Source organism: Cololabis saira, chromosome 21, assembly GCF_033807715.1.
Source record: "Cololabis saira isolate AMF1-May2022 chromosome 21, fColSai1.1, whole genome shotgun sequence".
Lineage (NCBI taxonomy): Eukaryota > Metazoa > Chordata > Actinopteri > Beloniformes > Belonidae > Cololabis > Cololabis saira.
In genome coordinates, this window is record NC_084607.1 from 4,943,571 (window position 1) to 4,966,403 (window position 22,833).

At 38.0% G+C, this 22,833-nt stretch overlaps 1 protein-coding gene across 1 annotated transcript; it reads left to right on the plus strand.

The window, feature by feature from the left end:
* Positions 1–718: 718 nt before the first annotated feature.
* Positions 719–22,811, plus strand: LOC133422407 (ectonucleotide pyrophosphatase/phosphodiesterase family member 7-like). The gene is made up of 6 exons (XM_061712383.1): positions 719–1,088; positions 3,436–3,581; positions 6,711–7,340; positions 14,721–14,955; positions 21,245–21,359; positions 22,262–22,811. Exons 1-6 carry the CDS (start codon positions 842–844, stop codon positions 22,317–22,319), a joined length of 1,431 nt encoding a protein of 476 aa, XP_061568367.1. The 5' UTR covers positions 719–841; the 3' UTR covers positions 22,320–22,811.
* The last annotated feature ends 22 nt before the right edge of the window (positions 22,812–22,833 follow it).

A 22,833-nucleotide genomic window follows, 5' to 3' on the forward strand; every position in this document is an offset into this window, starting at 1 on the left:
TGTAAGCCATGATCAGCAATATTAAAATAATAAAAGGCTTGCAATATTTCAGTTGATTTGTAATAAATCCAGAATGTATTATAATTTTGCAATACAGAAAATAAAGGACTTTATCACAATATTCTAATTTTCTGAGACAGTCCTGTAAATATTTTTTTAACTCTTTTTTAACTTTTAAAATTGCCTTTATTTCTTTTTAAGTTGGCGGACCCCCTGCAGTCCCTCCGCGGCCCCCCTATGGGTCACGGACCCCTGGTTGAAAACCCCTGGTCTAGTTGTGATTTAAGCTTTGTGGGAATCCAAACAAACACCCAGAGGCAAATGGGGGACATGAGACTTATTAAAATAAGTAAGTCTATTAGGGTCCCTCCGTCCCGGGAGACCACTTTCTAGCTGACGACGAGATATACTCTCTCATTCTCCTCTTCATTTTCCCGGTGTCAGATCAATCATGCACCATCCCAACTCAAGGTGAAACCCATCAAAGTGTCACCCCCACCCTCCTCCTCCTCAATCCCCTCCATTGTTGGTGATTCACAAGAAACTGTGACACACAGACGGGCTGACAGACCGACGGAGAGCCGGCATCAACAACCCAGTTAGGGAAGAAACAGGCAAGATGCCTGCAGAGATTAATCTGCTTTACTGCCAGAGTAAAACGAGGGGGGGGGTCACAGTGAACACAGCTCGCGGCCATAAAAGCAGCCCATAAACCTCATCAGTCCACATGCAGAGAGAGAGCCGTGATAAAGTCCATCCAATCAATAAGATAAGATAAGTCGGAGAAACTTTGTTCGGGAAGTTTTGGCCGCGCGGGTCAGTTGAGATCTGCAAGGCGAAGATGTTGGTCATGTTGTGGACGGCGTGTTGTCTCTGCATCCTCGGGGCGTCCAGCGTCCTGGGAGCCCCGCTCAGCAAGCTCAAGCCCAAGGTGCTGCTGATCTCCTTCGACGGGTTCCGCTGGGACTACGACCGCGACGTGGACACGCCCAACCTGGACCAGATGGCCAAGGACGGGGTGAAGGCCCTGTACGTGACGCCGCCGTACCTCACCATCACCAGCCCCACGCACTTCACCCTCCTCACCGGTACAGTACATTATATATGCTATTATATTTATATATGTAGCAGGCAGAGCCGCCTGGGAGATTTGCGAGGCCCTGTGCGAAATGGCTGGGGGGGGGCCCTCCCGGAAATTTTGTTTTTTTCTGGTTGGATTGGGTGTCTATATGCGCAATTTTAACTCTCCAATTATCAAAATACTGGATACCTTCCCCTGCCTCATCATCATCTCTTGCCTCAACGCGGGGCCCCACGGCTGCTTGAGACCCGGGCAGATCGGTGATTTTTGTAACAAATGTATCAAACGAGCCTTTCAGAGAGGCATTAAACTCTTCCATTTTCTTTAGTTTTTTTCTTTTTTCATCCCCTGATGGAAATTTCCTGAATCTGTCTCGTTCTCTCGACATTGTGTGACAGTTTGTTCCAACTCCACCGTTTGGATCAGAGCAGCTTGTGTCTGCGCTTGGTCTGATCAGTTGTATTGAACAACAGACACGCGTCATCATTGCACATATATTTATTGATATGCACAGACTAGTACACATTTAGGTCTGTAATGGAACGTGACTGTTGATATTTATAAGGGAAAAAACTAAAAAAAAACGGAAAAAAAAAAAACGGCACATAGCGCGAGGCCCCTTGGGGCGCGAGGCCCCGTGCGGTCGCACGGTTCGAGGCCCCGTGCGGTCGCACGGTTCGCACACCCCCTGCTAGTAGGGCTGGGCGATTTTGGACAAAAATAAAAATCACGATTTTTTTCTCTGAAAACCCGAGTTTCGATTTCGATTTTTTTGGTAAAACTACAAAAGACAATGGAATAAATTGTTTCAAATATTTTATCTTTATTTTTAAAGAAAAATAGCAAACAAATTTCCCCATTGGGAATGAAGTGCAATTGAAAGATACTGTAAATCCTCCTTGAGTTTAGTTAAGTGACAACATTTACAATTTTCTTGACCAAACAAAGATGACTAGACGAGCTCTGTCTGTAATGCAGCTGCAAAAAAGGAAAATCCATTTTCCGATTTTCCTTTTTTTAACATCGTCTTGATTAATAAATCCGATTTAGATTTAAAATCGATTAATCGCACAGCCCTAATATGTAGATATATACAGGACTGTCTCAGAAAATTTGAATATTGTGATTTTCTGTAATGCAATTATGAAGACAAAAAAGTCATACATTTTGGATTCATTACAAATCAACTGAAATATTGCAAGCCTTTTATTATTTTAATATTGCTGATCATGGCTTACAGCTTAAGAAAACTCAAATATCCTATCTCAAAAAAATTGAATATTCTGGGAATCTTAATCTTAAACTGTAAACCATAATCAGCAATATTAAAATAATAAAATGTTTGCAATATTTAATCAGTTGATTTGTAATGAATCCAGAATGTATGACATTTTTAGTTTTTTTAATTGCATTACAGAAAATAAAGAACTTTATCACAATATTCTAATTTTCTGAGACAGTCCAGTATATTATGGATATAGATATGTTAGATGTAGGTATGTATATGGATATATTGAGTTGTATTATACGTACAGTATTTGTGTATCTACATCTCTATTAATATATATTTATTTATAGTTATATGTAGATATGTCGATATATAGATTTATAGTAATTTTTATCTATATAATTGGAGGTAAATATATGAACCAGTATATATAGCATATCTACTCTTATATAGTTATTCAAGTATATTGTTATACCATTGCTGTCTATTGTTCTCTATTATATTGTAGTATTATAGTAAAGTAATGATAATGTAATGCTATGCATTATAATTACTTCTATTAGTACATACCTACATAGTAGCACAACTAAATGCTGGGCGTTTGTTTTGTTTGCTTTGATTTGTTTTTATATATATATATTTATATTCTGTTTTTTTTAAAAACTTTTTTGTACTCTTTTTTAACATGCATGTTCGAAATAAGATCTTCAAATCAAATCAAATCAAAGTCTCCACTCGGCCCGAGCTTCAAAACTCAGCACAATCTTTGCAAAGTATCCTCCGAGTTTACTTTGCGAGGATGTAAAAAAGGGCCGCGGGTAAAGGGAATTAGTTGTAATTGAATGTCCTAGGGTCCAGCGGCTTTCATAGCTGAGTAGGATGCTTGAATGACTGAGGGAGGAAATCTCTCCCCTTCTTATTTTGACTCTCAAATCATCAGTGCCTGCCAAAAGAAATTTAACTTCCTTGAAATTAAATTCCTCTAATCTCTGAAGTTGGTTGTAAGACCTTGTCCAAAAGCGTCATGCCACTCAGCCCGCTAAGTTGATAGAATTTTTAATGTGGATGTGTCACGCCGTGAATAATGAGCGCCAGCCGACTGACGGCGTTTTCTCTTCCCCTGCAGGGCGATACATCGAGAATCACGGCGTAATCCACAACATGTGGTTCAACACGAGCACGGGCCTGAAGAAGGGTTATTATGCGACCCAGTTCGTGAACGACTGGTGGGACAACGGCACGCTGCCCATCTGGATCACGGCTCAGAATCAGGTCTGAGCGGCAACATCTCCATCACACTAGTGCTGTTTCTGTCTGTTTCAGTTCTAGTTTTAGTCTAGTCTCTGGGTCAAGCTATCATTTTAGTTTTTATTAGTTTTAGTCACGTTGATTCTCCTTTTAGTCGTGTCAAGTTTCAGTCGACTAAAAGTCTGAGCATTTTAGTCTTATTTTAGTCAGAATTGTCCAGGACCGTTTTAGTCCTTAGTTACATCAAAACACAACAATAAAAAACAGTTTTCTGAACTTATCAATATGACTCTGTCCTTCACAGGATAAGTAACATGGATCACTGCAAAAACTCACAATCTTAACAAGAATATTTGTCTTATTTCTAGTTAAAATGTCTCATTTTAGTAAAAAAAACTCTCATTACACTTAAAACAAGACTCATCACTGGAAAAAACAACAATTTTCACCTGTTTCAAGTATTTTCACTTGAAATAAGTAGAAAAATCTGCCAGTGGAACAAGATTTTTTTGCTTGTAATGAGAAGATAAATCTTGTCCCACTGGCAGATTTTTCTACTAATTTCAAGTGAAAATTTACTTGAAACCGGTGAAAATTGTGAAATAAGTTATTTTTCTGGTGATGACTCTAAATGTTGAAATAGCAGTAAAACCACATTCATTAAACCTGTTTCAATTTTAGTTTTAGTCTAGTCCCTGGGTCAAGCTATCATTTTAGTTTTTATTAGTTTTAGTCACGTTCATTCTCCTTTTAGTCGTGTCAAGTTTCAGTCGACTAAAAGTCTGAGCATTTTAGTCTCATTTTAGTCAGAATTGTCCATTTTAGTCTAGTTTTAGTCAAAGATTGTATTCAGCCAAACCCATTTTACAATTCAAACAAGGTTATCTTATTATTATATTATTGTTACCTTATAGACTCAAGAATACATTCATTCCAGATACAGAAGACTCTAATTTGAGTTTACAACATATTTATGTTTCCGCATTTCTCCCCATCTTTTACTTTCTCGACGACACATTGGGTTTTCTTTTCCACGTCTATGTAGGAAAGTGTATCCAAAGATGGATCTTCTTCTTCTTCTCCAGCCCCAGAGCAGATCCCTGCATTTCTCTATGTAACTTTGTTTTTAATTAACGTGAACCTAGAGCTCTGCGTTAACGGCATCAGCCTCTAACTCTGCAGCTGCAACCGGTGGAAGCGGCGGAACCGGTGTTTGTGACTACATTTACATGCAGTCAAGATTCGGGTTATTGCTAATATTCCGGTTACTGAAACATTCGGAATATTCCGTTTACATGGTAATTAATCATTTGGGATATCTGGATCAAACCAGCGACGCACGGAGAACATCATGACGCAATTCCCGTCATTTCTGCTTCTTCTTCCTGTATCCAAATTCAAAACAAATGCTGCTTCGCGCAACTTTTGGCTCACCTTCTTGTAAATCTCGCTATCCCCGTACTTTCTACCGTCTACAAATGCAGAAATGTTCATATCCTTCATTACATTTATGAAGTGATTAGTCTCCTCCTCACTCCAAAAGTGTGGCCTGGTCTTGCGTTTCTCCGTGTTTATAAGAACTTCCTGGACTCAAAAGACCAGGATTCCTTGCCAACAGAATCAGAATCAGGTTGATTAGGTCAGCTTAGAAAACTAAGGGGGGGGGGGGGGGGGGGATACATCCTCACACTGAATATCAGGGTGTGGTTGTCAGCGTGATAAGTCCTTGAACCTTCGCCCAGAGCTGCTCTCAGCCAAAATGTCCTTGATGTTATCAGGCAATTCGGTACGGTTCTGGGAGGGAGATCCGCAGGTGTTCGTGGGAGAGGGGGGGGGGGGGTTAAGTTAAGTTTACATTCATACATTTGCAGAAAACAAATTCATGTTCCGTTTGATGGGGATATTCCGTTTGGTGTTTACATGACCAAATATTCAGGTTTTAAAAGGAGAAACCCAGGGGTCATTTTCGGGTTTTTAAAAACCCGAATATAATTCGGGTTATTCAAAGGGGTTATTGGTGTTTACATGGCCGTGCAAATTCGGGTTATTGCCAATATTCGGGTTTTAAAAGGTTATTGATGCATGTAAACTAGGGGTGTAACAATATATCGTACCACGAAATTTTGCGATACAAAAACGTCACAATACGTGTCGTGGAGGTGACAAAGTGTATCGCGATATTGGGTTATTAATATTAATCTATTGTGTTGACTAGAAACGCGCATGCGACCGCGACCGCACCTCGACCCGCGGACCAAAATCTTACTCCGCTCAGAAGAAACTAGTCCCGTTTTGAGCTCTGAACTTTTACTGATGTAAGGCTGGTGTAGAGTTAAGCCTTACCTTATTAAACAAACCTTTTTCGGGTCGTGAGTAGGATAAACACGCGGGCAACTCCAGTGTAGTTCCAGTGTACTTCAATGTCCCTCAACAGTGTAGGATTTTAGAACATCAACACAACACCTAGTGCCGTACTGTGGCGTATCACTCCGCCCAATCTAAAACAGACTAATCACTACAGATAAACTGACTAGTGTCATTATAGTCCCTGATTTACATCACAATATAAAGAATATATTTATAAAATAATGAACCCTGAATTAACAAAATAACTTTCTTAACAAAAATAAATCTCCTCTTACACTTATAAGGTGAGTATGAATCAATCTTTTTTATGATGTAAAATTGTATGTATTTATTTACTTTTATTTATTTATTTAATTTTAGTTGTTAAATTAGAAAGAAAAAAGTCAAATCATACATGAGAGAAACTATTCAGTTTGTGGCAAAATATTTGTACTTGTATGAAACTGAAGATCATAATGCAAACCTGACATTTACTTTTAGTTCAGTTTGTGGAAAATGGTTGGCCTGGCTTTCTCTTTAAAACTTAAACAGTTATAAAGCATTACAAACTGGAACAATAGGGCAAACGCACAGCATTGTTTTGTATTTTGTGTCTTTCAAATAAAAGACCATTTTTTCCAGTCATATGTTCCTCATTCAAGGTTGTTAAAAAAATACTGCTATAATATTGTATCGTATCGTTATCGTGACCTCAATATCGTGTATCGTACCGTATCGTGAGATTAGTGTATCGTTACACCCCTAATGTAAACGCAGTCATTGTTAACCTCTCCTCCGTCCCTGCAGGGCCTGAAGGCCGGCTCGCTCCACTTCCCCGGCACGGCCTCCAGTTACCAGGGCCAGGTGGCGTCGGTGCGCGAGGTGGAGCCCTCAGGCTACAACTACAAGAACGAGACGGCCTGGCGCGAGAACACGGACAAGGTGATGAGCTGGTTCAGGGATCAGGACCTGGACATGGTGTCGCAGTACTTCGGTGAGCCGGACCTCACGGGCCACAAGCACGGGCCCGACTCGCCCCAGCGGAAGGAGGTGGTGAAGCAGGTGGACCGGGCCGTGGGCTACCTCCGGCAGTCGGCCGCGCGCCACGGTCTGACGGAGCAGCTGAACATCATCATCACGGCCGACCACGGCATGTCCACGGTGATGCGCGGCGCCGGGGTCAACGAGATCATCCTGTCCAAGATCCCGGGCTTCTCCTTCCGGGACCTTTCCTTCCACCTCGTGGACTACGGGCCGTCGGGGATGCTGCTGCCCAAGCCGGGCCGGCTGGAGAAGGTTTACAACGCCCTGAAGGGCGGACACCCCAACCTGCACGTCTACAAGAAGGAGGAGATGCCCGAGTACCTGCACTTCTCCAACAACGACCGCATCCTGCCCATCATCCTGTGGGCCGACACCGGATACGTCATCAACGGGGTGCGTTGGCACATTTCATTTGATGTGAAAAAAAAATGAAAACAAATATATATATATATATATATATATATATATATATATATATATATATATATATATAGAATAGAATAGAATTGAAGACTTTATTGATCTCCCAGAGGAAAAATTCAGTCGTGCAGCAGCCAAAACACACACGCTTTATACAAAAAATGTAAAATAGAAATAACCAATAAATAGTTAAATAATAAAAAGAGCAATATAAAAAGTAGAAAAAGAGTATGTACAAGAGAGAGAAAAAAAAAATAGTAAACACCAAAAAAAATTGATAATATTTACAAAAAATGTACAAATATTTTCAAAAATATGTGCGGTATTTAGTGGTTATTGCACTTATAAAGAGACAAGTATATATATATATATATATATATATATATATATATATATATATATATATATATATATATATATATATATATATATATATATACATATATATATATATACAAGACACGTTTCAATAAGATTACTTATAAAACACCCATACCTATTTTAATAACTTTTCAATATAGTGATATAATACTCAATTATATGTATATATAAATATAGTCAAAATCAAAGCAAATCAAGGCAAACAAAAGAAAACAAAACATACTATGTATGTATGTACTAATAGAAGTAATTATAATGCATAGTATTACATTATCATTACTTTACTATAATACTACAATATAATAGAGAACAATAGACAGCAATGATATAACAATATACTTGAATAACCATATAAGAGTAGATATGCTATATATACTGGTTCATATATTTACCTCCAATTATATACATAAAAATTACTATAAATCTATATATTGATATATCTACATATAACTATAGATCAGTATATATTAATGGAGATATAGATACACAAATACTGTACGTATAATACAACTCAATATGTCCATATACATACCTACATATACATATCTATATCCATAATATACATCTATATATCTACATATATTAATAAATGTACATCTACATGTTTATTCACATCTGTATTTTGTATAGAATCTCCTCTTTTTTTTAATTTATTTTTGTATTTTAGTTTTTATAGTAACGCAAATATAACACAGATGCACATGCTGATGAACACATGAACACATGAACACATGAACAGACAGGACACCAGGGTCGGCACAAAACTGTGTCTTTTCTGAGTTCATTTCTTGTTTTCTGGGTTACTTTTCCAACATTTCCAACGATAGTAAAGGTGACAGGAGCTTCAATCGGGTCCCCAGTGTGGTTTCAATTCAGTCCATATCCTCCTTAGTCCATATTACTCTTGAGCAGATAGAGAGTTTACCTTGATATCTGATAAATAGGTGAGAAAGAAATAATAATAATTGGGTGCATGTTGAAGTAATTGTTAAAGGAAAGAAAGAAGATAAAAGGTCTTCTTTTACAACATTCATGTGCATCACCCATTTGTACCAATACTTGGTCAAATGTATCTGTCTGAGAGAAAATGTCAGCCTTTCCATGACAATCATCTCCTTTACAATTGTTACCCACTCTCTTTTTGTTGGTGGTGCTTTGTTTAGCCATTTCCTCGTTATTGTTTTCTTGGAAGCTACTAGTAATATTTTAAGGAGGTATTAACACACCTCGTCTTTTAAACGACCTCCGCGGCGGTAATCCTCGTCAGAACGGCGGCTCGCTCAGACCTGCGGCATGCTGGGAAGTTTAAACCCCTGAAAGACACATGGAGCAGCCGTTTTTCTGCCCGCAGCAGCTCTTATTGATTTACCCTTTAAAGGGTAAAATAAATTGTCACTTGTGGCCGCGCGAGACGCCACGTTTGGACGGTAAACATTAACATCTCCTGCTGTAACAGCTCCGCTAGCACATTAACAAGAGTCGGGGAGGTTTATGTAATTGTGGCCGAGCTTAATTGGTCATGAGGAACGGAAATGACAAGCACTTAGACGTGGACGGAGACGATGAGCCGAACGGCTCGTCTGCATGTTCCGAACCATTAAGGCCACGTTTACACATAGCCGGGTATTTACAAAAACGGATATTTCCCCCTCTCCGTTTTGAAAAATACCATCATTTCCAGGAACCTGCATAAATAGCTGTTAAGGTGCTATGAGCAGCCAAACCTACAGGGGGCAGTGTAACGAGAAGATAAAGTCGTGCTAGACCAGGGGTCGGCAACCCGCGGCTCCAGAGCCGCATGCGGCTCTTTAGCGCCGCCCTAGTGGCTCCTGGAGCTTTTTCAAAAATGTTTGACTTTTTTTTCCTTTTTTTCTTTTTTTTCTTCTTTTTTCCCTTTTTTCTTCTTTTTTTTCCTTTTTTTCCTTTTTTCTTCTCTTTTTCCTTTTTTTCTCTTTTTTTCTTCCTTTTTCCTTTTTTTGTTCTTTTTTTCTCTTTATTTTTTTTCTTATTTTTTTTCTTATTTTCCTTTTTTCTTCTCTTTTTCCTTTTTTTCTCTTTTTTTCTTCCTTTTTCCTTTCCTTTTTAATCTCGACATTTTGACTGTCTCGTAATTTTGACCTTTTGCTCGATATTGCAGCATTTTTTCTCAACATTTCAACTTTTTTCTTGAAATTTTGACTTTTTTCTCGACATTTCGACTTTCGACTGCAGGGGGCAGTGTAACGAGAAGATAAAGTCATGCTAGCCAATCAGAATCCTGGAAAAAACATCAACAAATGACACGTGGCCAAACAAATTGTAAACACAGGTCGTACACATGACGCTGGTGTCGTTTCTGTCTCATAATGTGACGTTCTGGAGCCTAAATGTCCGTTTCCCTCCGTTTACAAGCAAACGTGAAGACGGAGTTTTTAAAAATCTCCACTTTGATCGGAATTTTCAGAAATGATGGTTTTTGAGCTTCGTTTTGGTGTAAACGAACGGCCAAAACGCATGAAAACACCACCGTTTTTGCTACGTGTAAACAGGGACTAATCCGATTACACATACCTGTCAAGTCTCCCGTTTTGGCGGGAAACCACCGTATTTTACCTCTCTTTCCCGCCGTCCTCCCGTATTAGCATTTTCCAGTAAATTTCCCTTTTTTAGGTATGGCCGTAAATATCACAAAGTAAAAGCAGTAATATTCTTAACCGCCATCCAGTTTTTTCATTTTAAGTAAACGTATTAAGAGATAAGAAAAGGAAAAAAGAAAGAAAAAACAAATGACACGAGTAACTACCAGTTACTTCTAAGATGAACGAGAGTCTTTCGTTTGGAGTGACAGAGAAGTGGAGTTACATTTAAGTGTGAATTTAGAATATAAAACAAGTAAAATACAAGAAAATATTGACGGTGGCCAAACAAATTGTAAACACAGGTCGCACTCATGACGCTGGTGACGTTTCTGTCTCATAATGTGACGTTCTGAAGCCTAAATGTCCGTTTCCCTCCGTTTACAAGCAAACGTGAAGACAGAGTTTTTCAAAATCTCCACTTTGGCCGGAATTTTCAGAAATGAGGGTTTTTGGTGACTTTGAGCTTCGTTTTCGTGTAAACGAACAGCCAAAACGCATTAAAACACCACCGTTTTTGCTACGTGTAAACAGGGGCTAATCCGATTACACATACCTGTCAAGTCTCCCGTTTTGGCGGGAAACCACCGTATTTCACCCCTCTTTCCCGCCGTCCTCCCGTATTAGCATTTTCCAGTAAATTTCCCTTTTTTGGGGAATGGCAGTAAATATCACAAAGTAAAAGCAGTAATATTCTTATCCGCCAGCCAGTTTTTTCATTTTAAGTAAACGTATTAAGAGATAAAAAAAAGGAAAAAGAAAGAAAAAACAAATGACACGAGTAACTTCCAGTTACTTCCAAGATGAACGAGAGTCTTTCGTTTGGAGTGACAGAGAAGTGGAGTTACTTTTAAGTGTGACGTTAGAATATAAAACAAGTAAACTACAAGAAAATATTGACGGTGGCCAAACAAATTTGTAAACACAGGTCGAGCACATGACGCTGGTGACGTTTCTGTCTCATAATGTGATGTTCTGAAGCCTAAATGTCAGTTTCTCTCTGTTTACAAGCAAACGTGAAGACAGAGTTTTTTTTGCAAATCTTCACTTTGGCCGTAATTTTCAGAAATGATGGTTTTTGGTGACTTTGAGCTTCATTTTAGTGTAAACGAATGGCCAAAACGTATGAAAACACCACCGTTTTTGCTACGTGTAAACAGGGCCTAATCCGATCACACAAACCTGTCAAATCTCCCGTTTTGGCGGGAAACCACCGTATTTCACCCCTCTTTCCCGCCGTCCTCCCGTATTAGCATTTTCCAGTAAATTTCCCTTTTTTAGGTATGACAGTACATATCACAAAGTAAAAGCAGAAGTGGAGTTACTTTTAAGTGTGACGTTAGAATATAAAACAAGTAAAATACAAGAAAATATTGACGGTGGCCAAACAAATTTGTATACACAGGTGGCACACATGACGTTTGGTGACGTTTCTGTCGTATAATGTGACGTTCTGAAGCCTAAATCTCTGTTTCCCTCCGTTTACAAGCAAACGTGAAGCCGGAGTTTTTGCAAATCTCCACTTTGGCCAGAGTTTTCAGAAATGATGGTTTCTGGTGACTTTGAGCTTCAATTTCGTGTAAACGAACGGCCAAAACGCATGAAAACACCACAGTTTTTGCTACGTGGAAACGGGGCCTAAATTACTCCAGGTTTGCTCGTTGGAAGTCGTAAAACTCTCCAATCAGAAACAACATCTTAGTGCATTATAATATTAATTAGTGCATTTGCACGGATGATCCCGGCCCGGCCCTCTCAAACGCTTCGTGAACCATCCAGGCTTCAAAACTCAACATGAGCGTTTTCATCCGGCTTCTGCATCTGCAGCCGGAGTCGTCGAAAGCAACGAAAGCATTTATACCAGAAAAGGAATGAGAGATTACGTAAGGGCAGGAGGTCTCGACCGCTGACGTGCACCGACTCTCCTCTTTCGGCTCTGGCCCTTGTAGCTGGATTTCCATGCAGGAACAGCACGACCAGCTGTTACATAACTTCAGATAAATGGGTATTATACGTGCCGATATGACGACGCCAGACTTTGGTCGTAACGTCCAAAAATAAACCCTCAAAAGGGAGGTTTAATGAGGACAGAAGTGTTTTTGTGATTGAAGCGCTGTGACTGGTTAACAGACGTCAGGAAGCAGGAGACGGTAGCAGGATGAAACCGGCTCTTCTGCCTGGCCAACACCTCCCTCTGCTGGGAGTCTGCCAGGCTGAAGGAGGTTCAATTATCTCTGGTTCAATCATCCCTGGATATAATTATCCCTGGATAAAATCATCCCTGGTAAAAATCATCCCTGGATAAAATCATCCCTGGATAAAATCATCCCTGGATAAAATCATCCCTGGATAAAATCATCCCTGATTAAAGTCATCCCTGGTTTGATTTGATTGATTTGATTTTTATTTTGTACATGTAAAAGACAAAAATACATTCTTACAGAGTTTAAATACGCTTATTTATAAAACACACACAACCAAACACCCCTACTTTAATAACTGTTCTATACAGTGATATAATACTCAATTACGTATATATAAATATAGTCAAAAACAAAACAAATCAAAGCAAACAAAAGAAAACAAAATAAACGCCCAGCATTTAGTTGTGCTACTATGTATGTATGTAATAATAGAAGTAATTATAATGCATAATATTACATTATCATTACTTAACTATAATACTACAATATAATAGAGAACAATAGACAGCAATGATATAACAATAATACTTGAATAACTATATAAGAGTAGATATGCTATATATACTGATTCATATATTTACCCCAATTATATACATAGATATTACTATAAATCTATATATCGACATATCTACATATAACTATAAATCATAGTGGTGGGTATTGGGAAGGACCTCAGGATACGATACTCGCCACGATACGATACAATATTGCAATATCCCGATTATGCGATATATCCCGATATATCGCGATATTCTACATAGTTCACCGAAAAATTTAAAAATGCATTACACATCTTATGATGATAGTGATAATTCATTGGACGGACTGAGTCAAAACAATGTAATTCAAACTTTCCATTTTAATATGCAACATATTTGCATGAAAAAACACACTGAAACACAATGAAAAGTGCAGTGTGCATTATTCTTAGATACAAAATACTCAAAATAAAATGCAGTGTCTCACCCACACTGAAATTGAAATCACAAAAATACAGTAGGGGTGGGCAAAAATATTGATACGGCAATATATCGCGATACATACGTTGAATATCGATATCGTATCGGGAGACTATGTATCGCGATATATTGCCGTATCAATATTTTTGCCCACCCCTAAATCAATATTAGGGGTGGGCAAAAATATCGATAGGGCAATATATCGCGATACTTTTCCAGCCGATTCAATATCGATATTCAAAATTTGAATATCGATTTTTTTTTTTTATTTATTTTTTTTTTTATCCCCGATCTTTTTCCCATTATATAACCCAGTGCTCCTACCTAAGTGACAGTCCTGGGCATTGCCACTCTCTACCAACCCTGGGAGGGCCCTGCACTGAGCTCAGGTTTTATTTCACGTTTTATTTCATTTTATAATTTATTTTTTATATAACACAATTGCCTGTCCTTAAAAAATGAAAAATAATGGACAGAGGTTTATTTATTTATGGATTTATATCTATACTGACTGATCACTGTGCCTGTCCTTGGTTTTAGTACCCATCTTTCTTGTGTTTATTATCATTTGCCACATAATTAAAGCAACCTCATACTAAATTTAATGTTAATTTCATATGATGTAAATAATATGAAAAACATATACAAATATTTTGTAACTTTAGCTTGTATAGTTATAATAAAACATTGTTTTGACTCAGTTTGTCCCATGAATTGTCACTATAATCTGACGTGCAACTCGGATTTTAAGATCCATCACTATCATCTGATGTACATATATAAAACTTGGATTTTAAGATGTGTAATGCATTTTTATATTTTTCGGTGAACTATGTAGAATATAATAATCGGGATATCGCATAATCGGGATATCGCAATGTGTATCGTATCGTGGCTCAAGTATCGTGATGCGTATCGTATCGTGAGGTCCTTCCCAGTACCCACCCCTAATCAATATATATTAATAGAGATATAGATATATAAATACTGTACGTATAATATAACTCAATATATCCATATACATACCTACATATAACACATCTATATCAGAATGATTGTGGTTATTATTATTATTAGTATTATTAGTACTATTATTATTAGTATTATTAGTATTATTGCAGGGCGATTGATTACTCTGAGACTCTGTGATTGATGAGAGTTGATCAGAACAGAAACATCTCTGTCCTGTTGCAGTATCTCCCGGTCCAGTGGAACAAGGGCGAGCACGGCTTCGACAACCGCGAGCTGGAGATGAAGCCGTTCTTCCGGGCCGTGGGCCCGGCCTTCCAGAAGAACCTGCAGGTGGGGCCGTTCGAGACGGTCAACATCTACCCACTGATGTGCCACATCCTGGGCATCCGGCCCGAGGTCAACGACGGGCGGCTGGAGAACGTCCGGCACCTGCTGGTGCCCAGCGCCGTGGTGGAGGGTGAGCCGCCGCCGCCGCCGTCCGGCCATCACTCCTACCTCAATCACACGTCACATTATCTGACCTCCACCGCAGAGTGTCGCCAACTGTGGCGGGATAATGCTAGAAATGCTTATTCTTCACATAAAACAAATATAATTATGTTTGCCTCATTAGCTTCAGTCTGTCCCTGCGTCCCCCCCGTCGCCCGCTCAGGACCAGCAGCCTCTGCCGGGGATGTCAGCGCTTAAACGGAGACACAAATAAGCCCAGTTAGGCCACGTTTACACAGAGTATTTACAAAAATGGAGATTTCCCCCTCTACGTTTTGAAAAATACCATCATTTACACGAACCTGCATAAATATGCTGTTAAGGTGCTATGAGCAGCCAAACCTACAGGGGGCAGTGTAACAAGAAGATAAAGTCATGCTAGGCCAGGGGTCGGCAACCCGCAGCTCTAGAGCTGCATGCGGCTCTTTAGCGCCGCCCTAGTGGCTCCTGGAGCTTTTTTTTTTTTTTGACCTTTTTTTTCAATTTTTTCTTCTTTTTTTTCTTTTTTTCCTTTTTTCTTATTTTTTTTCTTTTTTCTTCTCTTTTTCCTTTTTTTCTCTTTTTTTCGTCCTTTTTCCTTTTTTCTTCTTTTTTTCTTTTTTTCTCTTTTTATTTCTTTTTTTTAAATTTTTTTTCTTATTTTCCTTTTTTTCTTTTTTCTTCTCTTTTTTTCTTATTTTCCTTTTTTTCTTTTTTCTTCTCTTTTTTTCTTCCTTTTTCCTTTCCTTTTTAATCTCGACATTTCGACTTTCTCGAAATTTTGGCTTTTTGCTCGACATTTCGACTTTTTTCTAAACATTTAAACTTTTTTCTTGAAATTTTGACTTTTTCTCGACATTTCGACTTTTTTCTCGACATTTCAACTTTTTTCTTGAAATTTTTACTTTTTTCTCAACATTTTGACTTTTTTCTCGAAGTGCATAATGAAAAAAACATCTTCCCCCAGGTATAGCTAATATAGATACATGCAGCATGTGTTTCCTTAATTCTAAGGCAAATACAAGACTTTTCATTTTTTGCGGCTCCAGACATATTTGTTTTTTGTGTTTTTTGAACAATATGGCTCTTTCAACATTTTGGGTTGCCGATCCCTGTGCTAGCCAATCAGAATCCTGGAAAAAAACATCAACAAATGACACGTGGCCAAACAAATTGTAAACACAGGTCGAGCACATGACGCTGGTGACGTTTCTGTCGCATAATGTGACGTTCTGAAGCCTAAATGTCCGTTTCCCTCCGTTTACAAGCAAACGTTAAGACGGAGTTTTTGCAAATCTCCACTTTGGCCGGAGTTTTCAGAAATTATGGTTTTTGGAGACTGAGCTTCGTTTTGGTGTAAACGAACGGCCAAAACGCATGAAAACACCACCATTTTTGCTACGTATACGGGGGCTAATCCGATCACACATACCTGTCAAGTCTCCCGTTTTGGCGGGAAACCACTGTATTTCACCCCTCTTTCCCGCCGTCCTCCCGTATTAGCATTTTCCAGTAAATTTCCCTTTTTTAGGTATGGCAGTAAATATCACAAAGTAAAAGCAGTAATATTCTTATCCGCCATCCAGTTTTTTCATTTTAAGTTAACATATTAAGAGATAAGACAAAGAAAAAAGAAAGAAAAAAGAAAAACTACAAAGAACTCTATACAATCTGGGAGAGACAGACTATAAACATAAAACCTCCATACAGAAGAAAGATAACATGATTCTCAGTTGGGTGGAGAATGAGATAATAATAAGGATAATGATATGATAGTATTAGTGTCTTCAGATCATTCATGAATGTGAGAGAGAAAGAGGAGAAAAACAAAACAAGTTTTATCTATTCAATACCTCCACAAATTCTGGGCGCAAAAGCTTCACATTTACAACCCATTTCGTCCACAATTTTACAAACAAATCTTTCTGGAGACGGAGGCAAAATGTAATCTTTTCCATCATATATATGTCATTAACTAAGTTTATCCACAGCTGAATTGTGGCCTTAGGGAGCAACCAATGTCTCGTGAGCGTTTTTTTAGCGGCAATTATCAAAATGCCAAATAGATATTCATCATTTCCCTTTTTATATTATAATAATTTTTAAAAAGCATTATTGTGCCTCTCCAAACTGAATTCTTGCCTGGGTGGCAGTTCTCCTGAGGTTAGTGGCGGCAAATCAGAGAGATGGATGGATGTAATGAGAGAGAAGATATTTCTGCTCAAAAAAGCCAAGACTTCGTGTAAATATCTCTAAAAATTGGAATCTTCTGAAAGATTTGTAACTGCGTTTTTAATGTCTCTCACGGGGGGAACGATGTCCGTCAGCAGCACCAGCGCTGGATAATCAGTCATTAATGCCAGAGAGGCACGAGTGAAAATGACAAATAAAAGTAAAATGTAAATGTTTCAATTGAAGACAATAAACGCGTATATAAACTGAAAATATTCAAAATAAATACATGTACTTTAGTTTAGTTTAGTTTGGTTTATTGGTCTTTTCCACAACACAAATAACCCAAAGTACAAGTCTAAATCGTCAGTGTAATACAAAAGAAATAATATTTTTTTTGGTATATATATATATATATACAATTTTAACTAAAAACCAAGGACCAAAACGTATAGACTAAACCTATGGCTAAACTTATGACACCAACCCTTTTCACCTAAAAAAAAGTTAGCTTTTATAAACTAGTACATTTAGGATTTAGTGAATGAAACAAAATACATAATTAAATCCATATGAGAAGTTGCCCGAGTAAACAACATAACTATACTATAGTTATGATACATACTGTATATATATATATATATATATATATATATATATATATATATATATATATATATATATATATATATATATATATATATACATATATATATACACACACACAATTACACACATTAGATGAGAATAAAATTTTTTTTTTTTCTTTGGTTTATCACAATTTGCTCAGGATTGTGAACATTCACAATTTTTCGGACACTGGAAATGTATTCTGTGAGGTCTTAGCTATCCATTGAGACCAAGACGATGCATATTGTCGTTATAATTGTGGAGAAATTGTTAATTTAATTTGGATAGGCCTGTTCAGGTGAAATTCACCTCCAAAATCCCTCCAAAATGCATTTCATTTAGGCTCTATTATAGTTTATAAGTGGTTGGCAGGTAGTGATTTTACATTTCTTGTAAACCTAAAATGTAAGGGATACTGGACCTCGGTTGGGCTGGTGGGACAGCGGGTGGTGGAAAAATTCCCTTATTTTTAAATCCCAAACTTTATGCCGATCACGTCCTGCAACAGCTTCGGATCATATGCATCTCAGACGGGATCCTACAACATCTATTTCTGACAGAAAGATGCTTAAATCGATATGAGGGGGTGTCAAAGTCGCCTAAAATGTCCTGCTGATGCCAGAAATCCATAATTATGAGTATAAACTTTAGTTTTAGCTTAAGTTGTGTTGCATGTTTTTGTAAATCTGGAGCTTTTTTATCTAATCACTTTCACGTCGCTCTTCCCGGTTTCCTCTTTAGTCACCTTGTATCCTGCCGTTTTATTGCTCCTTTAATCTTTATTGCGTTAATGTGTGTGTTAGAGGCCACGCCGTGTCCTCGTGCGTCCTTTTGCATGTTCTGTTTATGATCCTGTTGCGTTTTATTGTCTCAATGTTGTGCTTCTACACGAGGATCATTTAAAACCTCTCTGGGGTTTAAAAACAAGCACTTTGCTCCAAACGTTGCTCGTTTGCTCCTTGACACCGACCCGTAAGCAGTACTCGAGTTGTAAAAAAAAATCAGGGGGGATGGTGGATTTTATCATATGGGGACAGATAATTTGTGCTGATTACAAATAATATAATATATTACAAATAATAGCAGTGACCAAAACACCTGCAGAAATACTGCAGGAATGACATAGCAGCAGTTAAATGCAGCCTTCTGTAAGCTTTAAATATCCACTGGGCTTACATCAAATACATCAAAACACAACAATAAAAAACACTTTTCTGAACTTATCAATATGACTCTGTCCTTCACAGGATAAGTAAAATGGATCACTGCAAAAACTCACAATCTTAACAAGAATATTTGTCTTATTTCTAGTTAAAATGTCTCATTTTAGTAAAGAAATCTTATCACACTTAAAACAAGACTCATCACTGGAAAAAACTACAATTTTCACCTGTTTAAGTAGATTTTCACTTGAAATAAGTAGAAAAATCTGCCAGCGGGGCAAGATTTTTTTGCTTGTAATAAGAAGATAAATCTTGTCCCACTGGCAGATTTTTCTACTTATTTCAAGTGAAAATGTACTTGAAACAGGTGAAAATTGTCAAATAAGTTATTTTTCTGGTGTTACTTTTCTGGTGATGACTCTAAATGTTGAAATAGCAGTAAAACCACATTCATTGATGAAATGACATAAGGGATGGAAAGGGGGGATGGCAGTTTTACAGGGGGGATAATTTTGACCGTTTTTATTTCAGGGGGGGATGCCATCGCCCTCATCCCCCCTCAACCCCAGTACTGCCCGTAAGGCTCTTTATCCTCTTTATCCTCTCACGGCGTGTACGAGACGGCGTAAACCGGCGCCGAGGACAGAAACAGAAACTGTCCCCTGATGCCGTGGTCTGTCTTAGAAACGCTGCAGAAAACAGGCGTGTGATGAAACCCCTTCACCGATGATCGTCACCAGAGGAGCAGTGGGTTCTCAGTTGAGAATCGGGTTCCTGGTAAAGATGCTTTCGTATGACTAAATATCGTCGTCAACGAACCTTTATCACCTGAGGAAAACGAGACGCAACGAAAATAATGGTCATGTGACGATAACGATGATTAAATATATAATGCAATATCGTAGAGGAATAAAAACCAGACTAAAATGTAGATTACAAAATAAAAACTCTGCTGAAATGTGTCTTCATTTTCGTTGACCAAAACGAGACGAAATGTTCCAACAAAGATCCTTAATGTCCATGTTTTCAGTAGTTTCTCTGGTTTAATGTCCATGTTTTCAGTAGTTTCTCTGGTTTAATGTCCATGTTTTCAGTAGTTTCTCTGGTTTAATATCCATGTTTTCAGTAGTTTCTCTGGTTTAATGTCCATGTTTTCAGTAGTTTCTCTGGTTTAATGTCCATGTTTTCAGTAGTTTCTCTGGTTTAATGTCCATGTTTTCAGTAGTTTCTCTGGTTTAATGTCCATGTTTTCAGTAGTTTCTCTGGTTTAATGTCCATGTTTTCAGTAGTTTCTCTGGTTTAGTTCTGCTGGGTGACGTTAGTCCTCAATCCCAGTCGCTGCAGCAGGAATCAGATCCAGAAGATGCAGCTGCAGAGTTAGAGGCTGATGCCGTTAACGCAGGAAGGAAGGAAGGAAGGAAGGAAGGAAGGAAGGAAGGAAGGAAGGAAGGAAGGAAGGAAGGAAGGAAGGAAGGAAGGAAGGAAGGAAGGAAGGAAGGAAGGAAGGAAGGAAGGAAGGAATAGAGAAGGTATGAAGAAACAAAGGAAGGAAGTTATAAATAGAAAGATTGGAGGGAGGGAGGAAGGAAGAAGTTAAGGAAGGAAGGAACAAAGAAATAGAAGAGAAAATGAGAAGGAAGGAAGGTATGAATAGAAATGAAAGAAGGAGGGAGGGAGGGAGGGAGGGAGGGAGGGAGAGAAGGAAGACAGAAATGAAGGAGTACATTAAGAAAAATGTACTCAGAAAAGAAAAAGATGGAGAGAAATGCGGAAAAATAAATATGTTGTAAACTCAAATTAGAGTCTTCTGTATCTGGAATGAATGTATTCTTGAGTCTATAAGGTAACAATAATATAATAATAAGATAACCTTGTTTGAATTGTAAAATGGGTTTGGATAAATACAATCTTTGACTAAAACTAGACTAAAATGGACAATTCTGACTAAATTAAGACTAAAATGCTCAGACTTTTAGTCGACTGAAACTTGACACGACTAAAAGGAGAATGAACGTGACTAAAACTAATAAAAACTAAAATGATAGCTTGACCCAAAGACTAGACTGAAACTAAAATTGAAACAGAAACAACATAGTTCCTGGAGGATCCCGTTCACCACCAATGAGTCTGATCGTTTTAATACTGATAATACTGATAATTAATACCGATAACGATGGTTTTGTCTCCCACCGAGTCTCAAACTGGCACTCGGACCTCAAGAATCCGTCCTGCGGTTCTGACAGTCCAGATGTCTCAGTTAGTGACGGCTTCCCGAAGATCAATCAATAAAATCTGATCTGTTTCTCCTCTCAGACGTGGAACCTGTGAACATCAGGATTAACGCCGTCTACGGCCTCAGTGCAACCGCCGGATTCCTGGCCCTGGTTTTCATCGTGGTGATATCCAACAGACTCATCAAGGGTAGAAGGTAATTAACCACTAATAACCACTAACTAACCACTAATAACCACTAATAACCACTAATAACCACTAACGCTCTCTCTGGGAAACACGCGGGGAACGAATGTTTCAGCACTTTTCTACCATGTTGTAAGTGTCACAACCAGTACTGGAGTTAAAGGGGGATGAGGGGGGATGGCATCCCCCCCTGAAATAAAAACTGCCATCCCCCCTTTCCATCCCTTATGTCATTTCATCAATGTGGTTTTACTGCTATTTCAACATTTAGAGTCATCACCAGAAAAATAACACCAGAAAAATAACTTATTTGACAATTTTCACCTGTTTCAAGTCCATTTTCACTTGAAATAAGTAGAAAAATCTGCCAGTGGGACAAGATTTATCTTCTTATTACAAGCAAAAAAATCTTGTTCCACTGGCAGATTTTTCTACTTATTTCAAGTGAAAATCTACTTGAAATAAGTGAAAATTGTTGTTTTTTCCAGTGATGAGTCTTGTTTTAAGTGTAATGAGATTGTTTTTACTAAAATGAGACATTTTAACTAGAAATAAGACAAGTATTCTTGTTAAGGTTTTGAGTTTTTGCAGTGATCCATGTTACTTATCCTGTGAAGGACAGAGTCATATTGATAAGTTCAGAAAAGTGTTTTTTATTGTTGTGTTTTGATGTATTTGATGTAAGCCCAGTGGATATTTAAAGCTTACAGAAGGCTGCATTTAACTGCTGCTATGTCATTCCTGCAGTATTTCTGCAGGTGTTTTGGTCACTGCTATTATTTGTAATATATTATATTATTTGTAATCAGCACAAATTATCTGTCCCCGTATGATAAAATCCACCATCCCCCCTGATTTTATTTTACAACTTGAGTACTGGTCACAACCACCTTTTTTCTTTGCTGTTTCCAGTTCAAACCGTTCGGAAAGTCCTTCAGACGAAGACGCGACTCCACAAACTTCGTTCTGATAAAGTTCTTGCTCAGTCTCCAAAGTTAAACTGCTCGTGGACCAACGCCGGATGATTCTCCAAATGTGATGAAAACGCCGCTGTGGATCCAGCGAGGAGCCGCTGTAACAGAATATAACCACATATTAGGAGTAAATACAATGACATATTTAAACCGATCCAGCTTAAAAATCATTGTATACTTTTGAAACCACCGATGCATTTTGTGGATTGTATATCTAATAAAAATATTTGTATATATTTCTGAAAAGATGTAAATAAGCGTGAATTAAGCACCAATTTATGTTTCATTTCAGAAAGTTCAAGGATGATTATCTTATATTTGTGTTAAACGCATCTGTAACAGAACAAAACAAAACATCTGTACTGAGGTTATTCATCCTCAAATATATAATAATAATATATACATGTCTGAAACATGATTTGTAAACTTTTATAATCCTGCAACTTTCATTGACAATAAATGAAACACGTTTTTCAGAACTACGGTGGCTGCCGAGGGTCTTATCCCCCC

Excerpts from the sequence above, each read along its gene's own strand:
- LOC133422407 (XM_061712383.1), top strand. The coding sequence starts at position 842 with ATGTTGGTCATGTTGTGGACGGCGTGTTGTCTCTGCATCCTCGGGGCG. Across the intron at positions 1,089-3,435 it reads GCACTTCACCCTCCTCACCG|GGCGATACATCGAGAATCAC; the intron begins GTACAGTACATT and ends CTTCCCCTGCAG. Across the intron at positions 7,341-14,720 it reads CCGGATACGTCATCAACGGG|TATCTCCCGGTCCAGTGGAA; the intron begins GTGCGTTGGCAC and ends GTCCTGTTGCAG.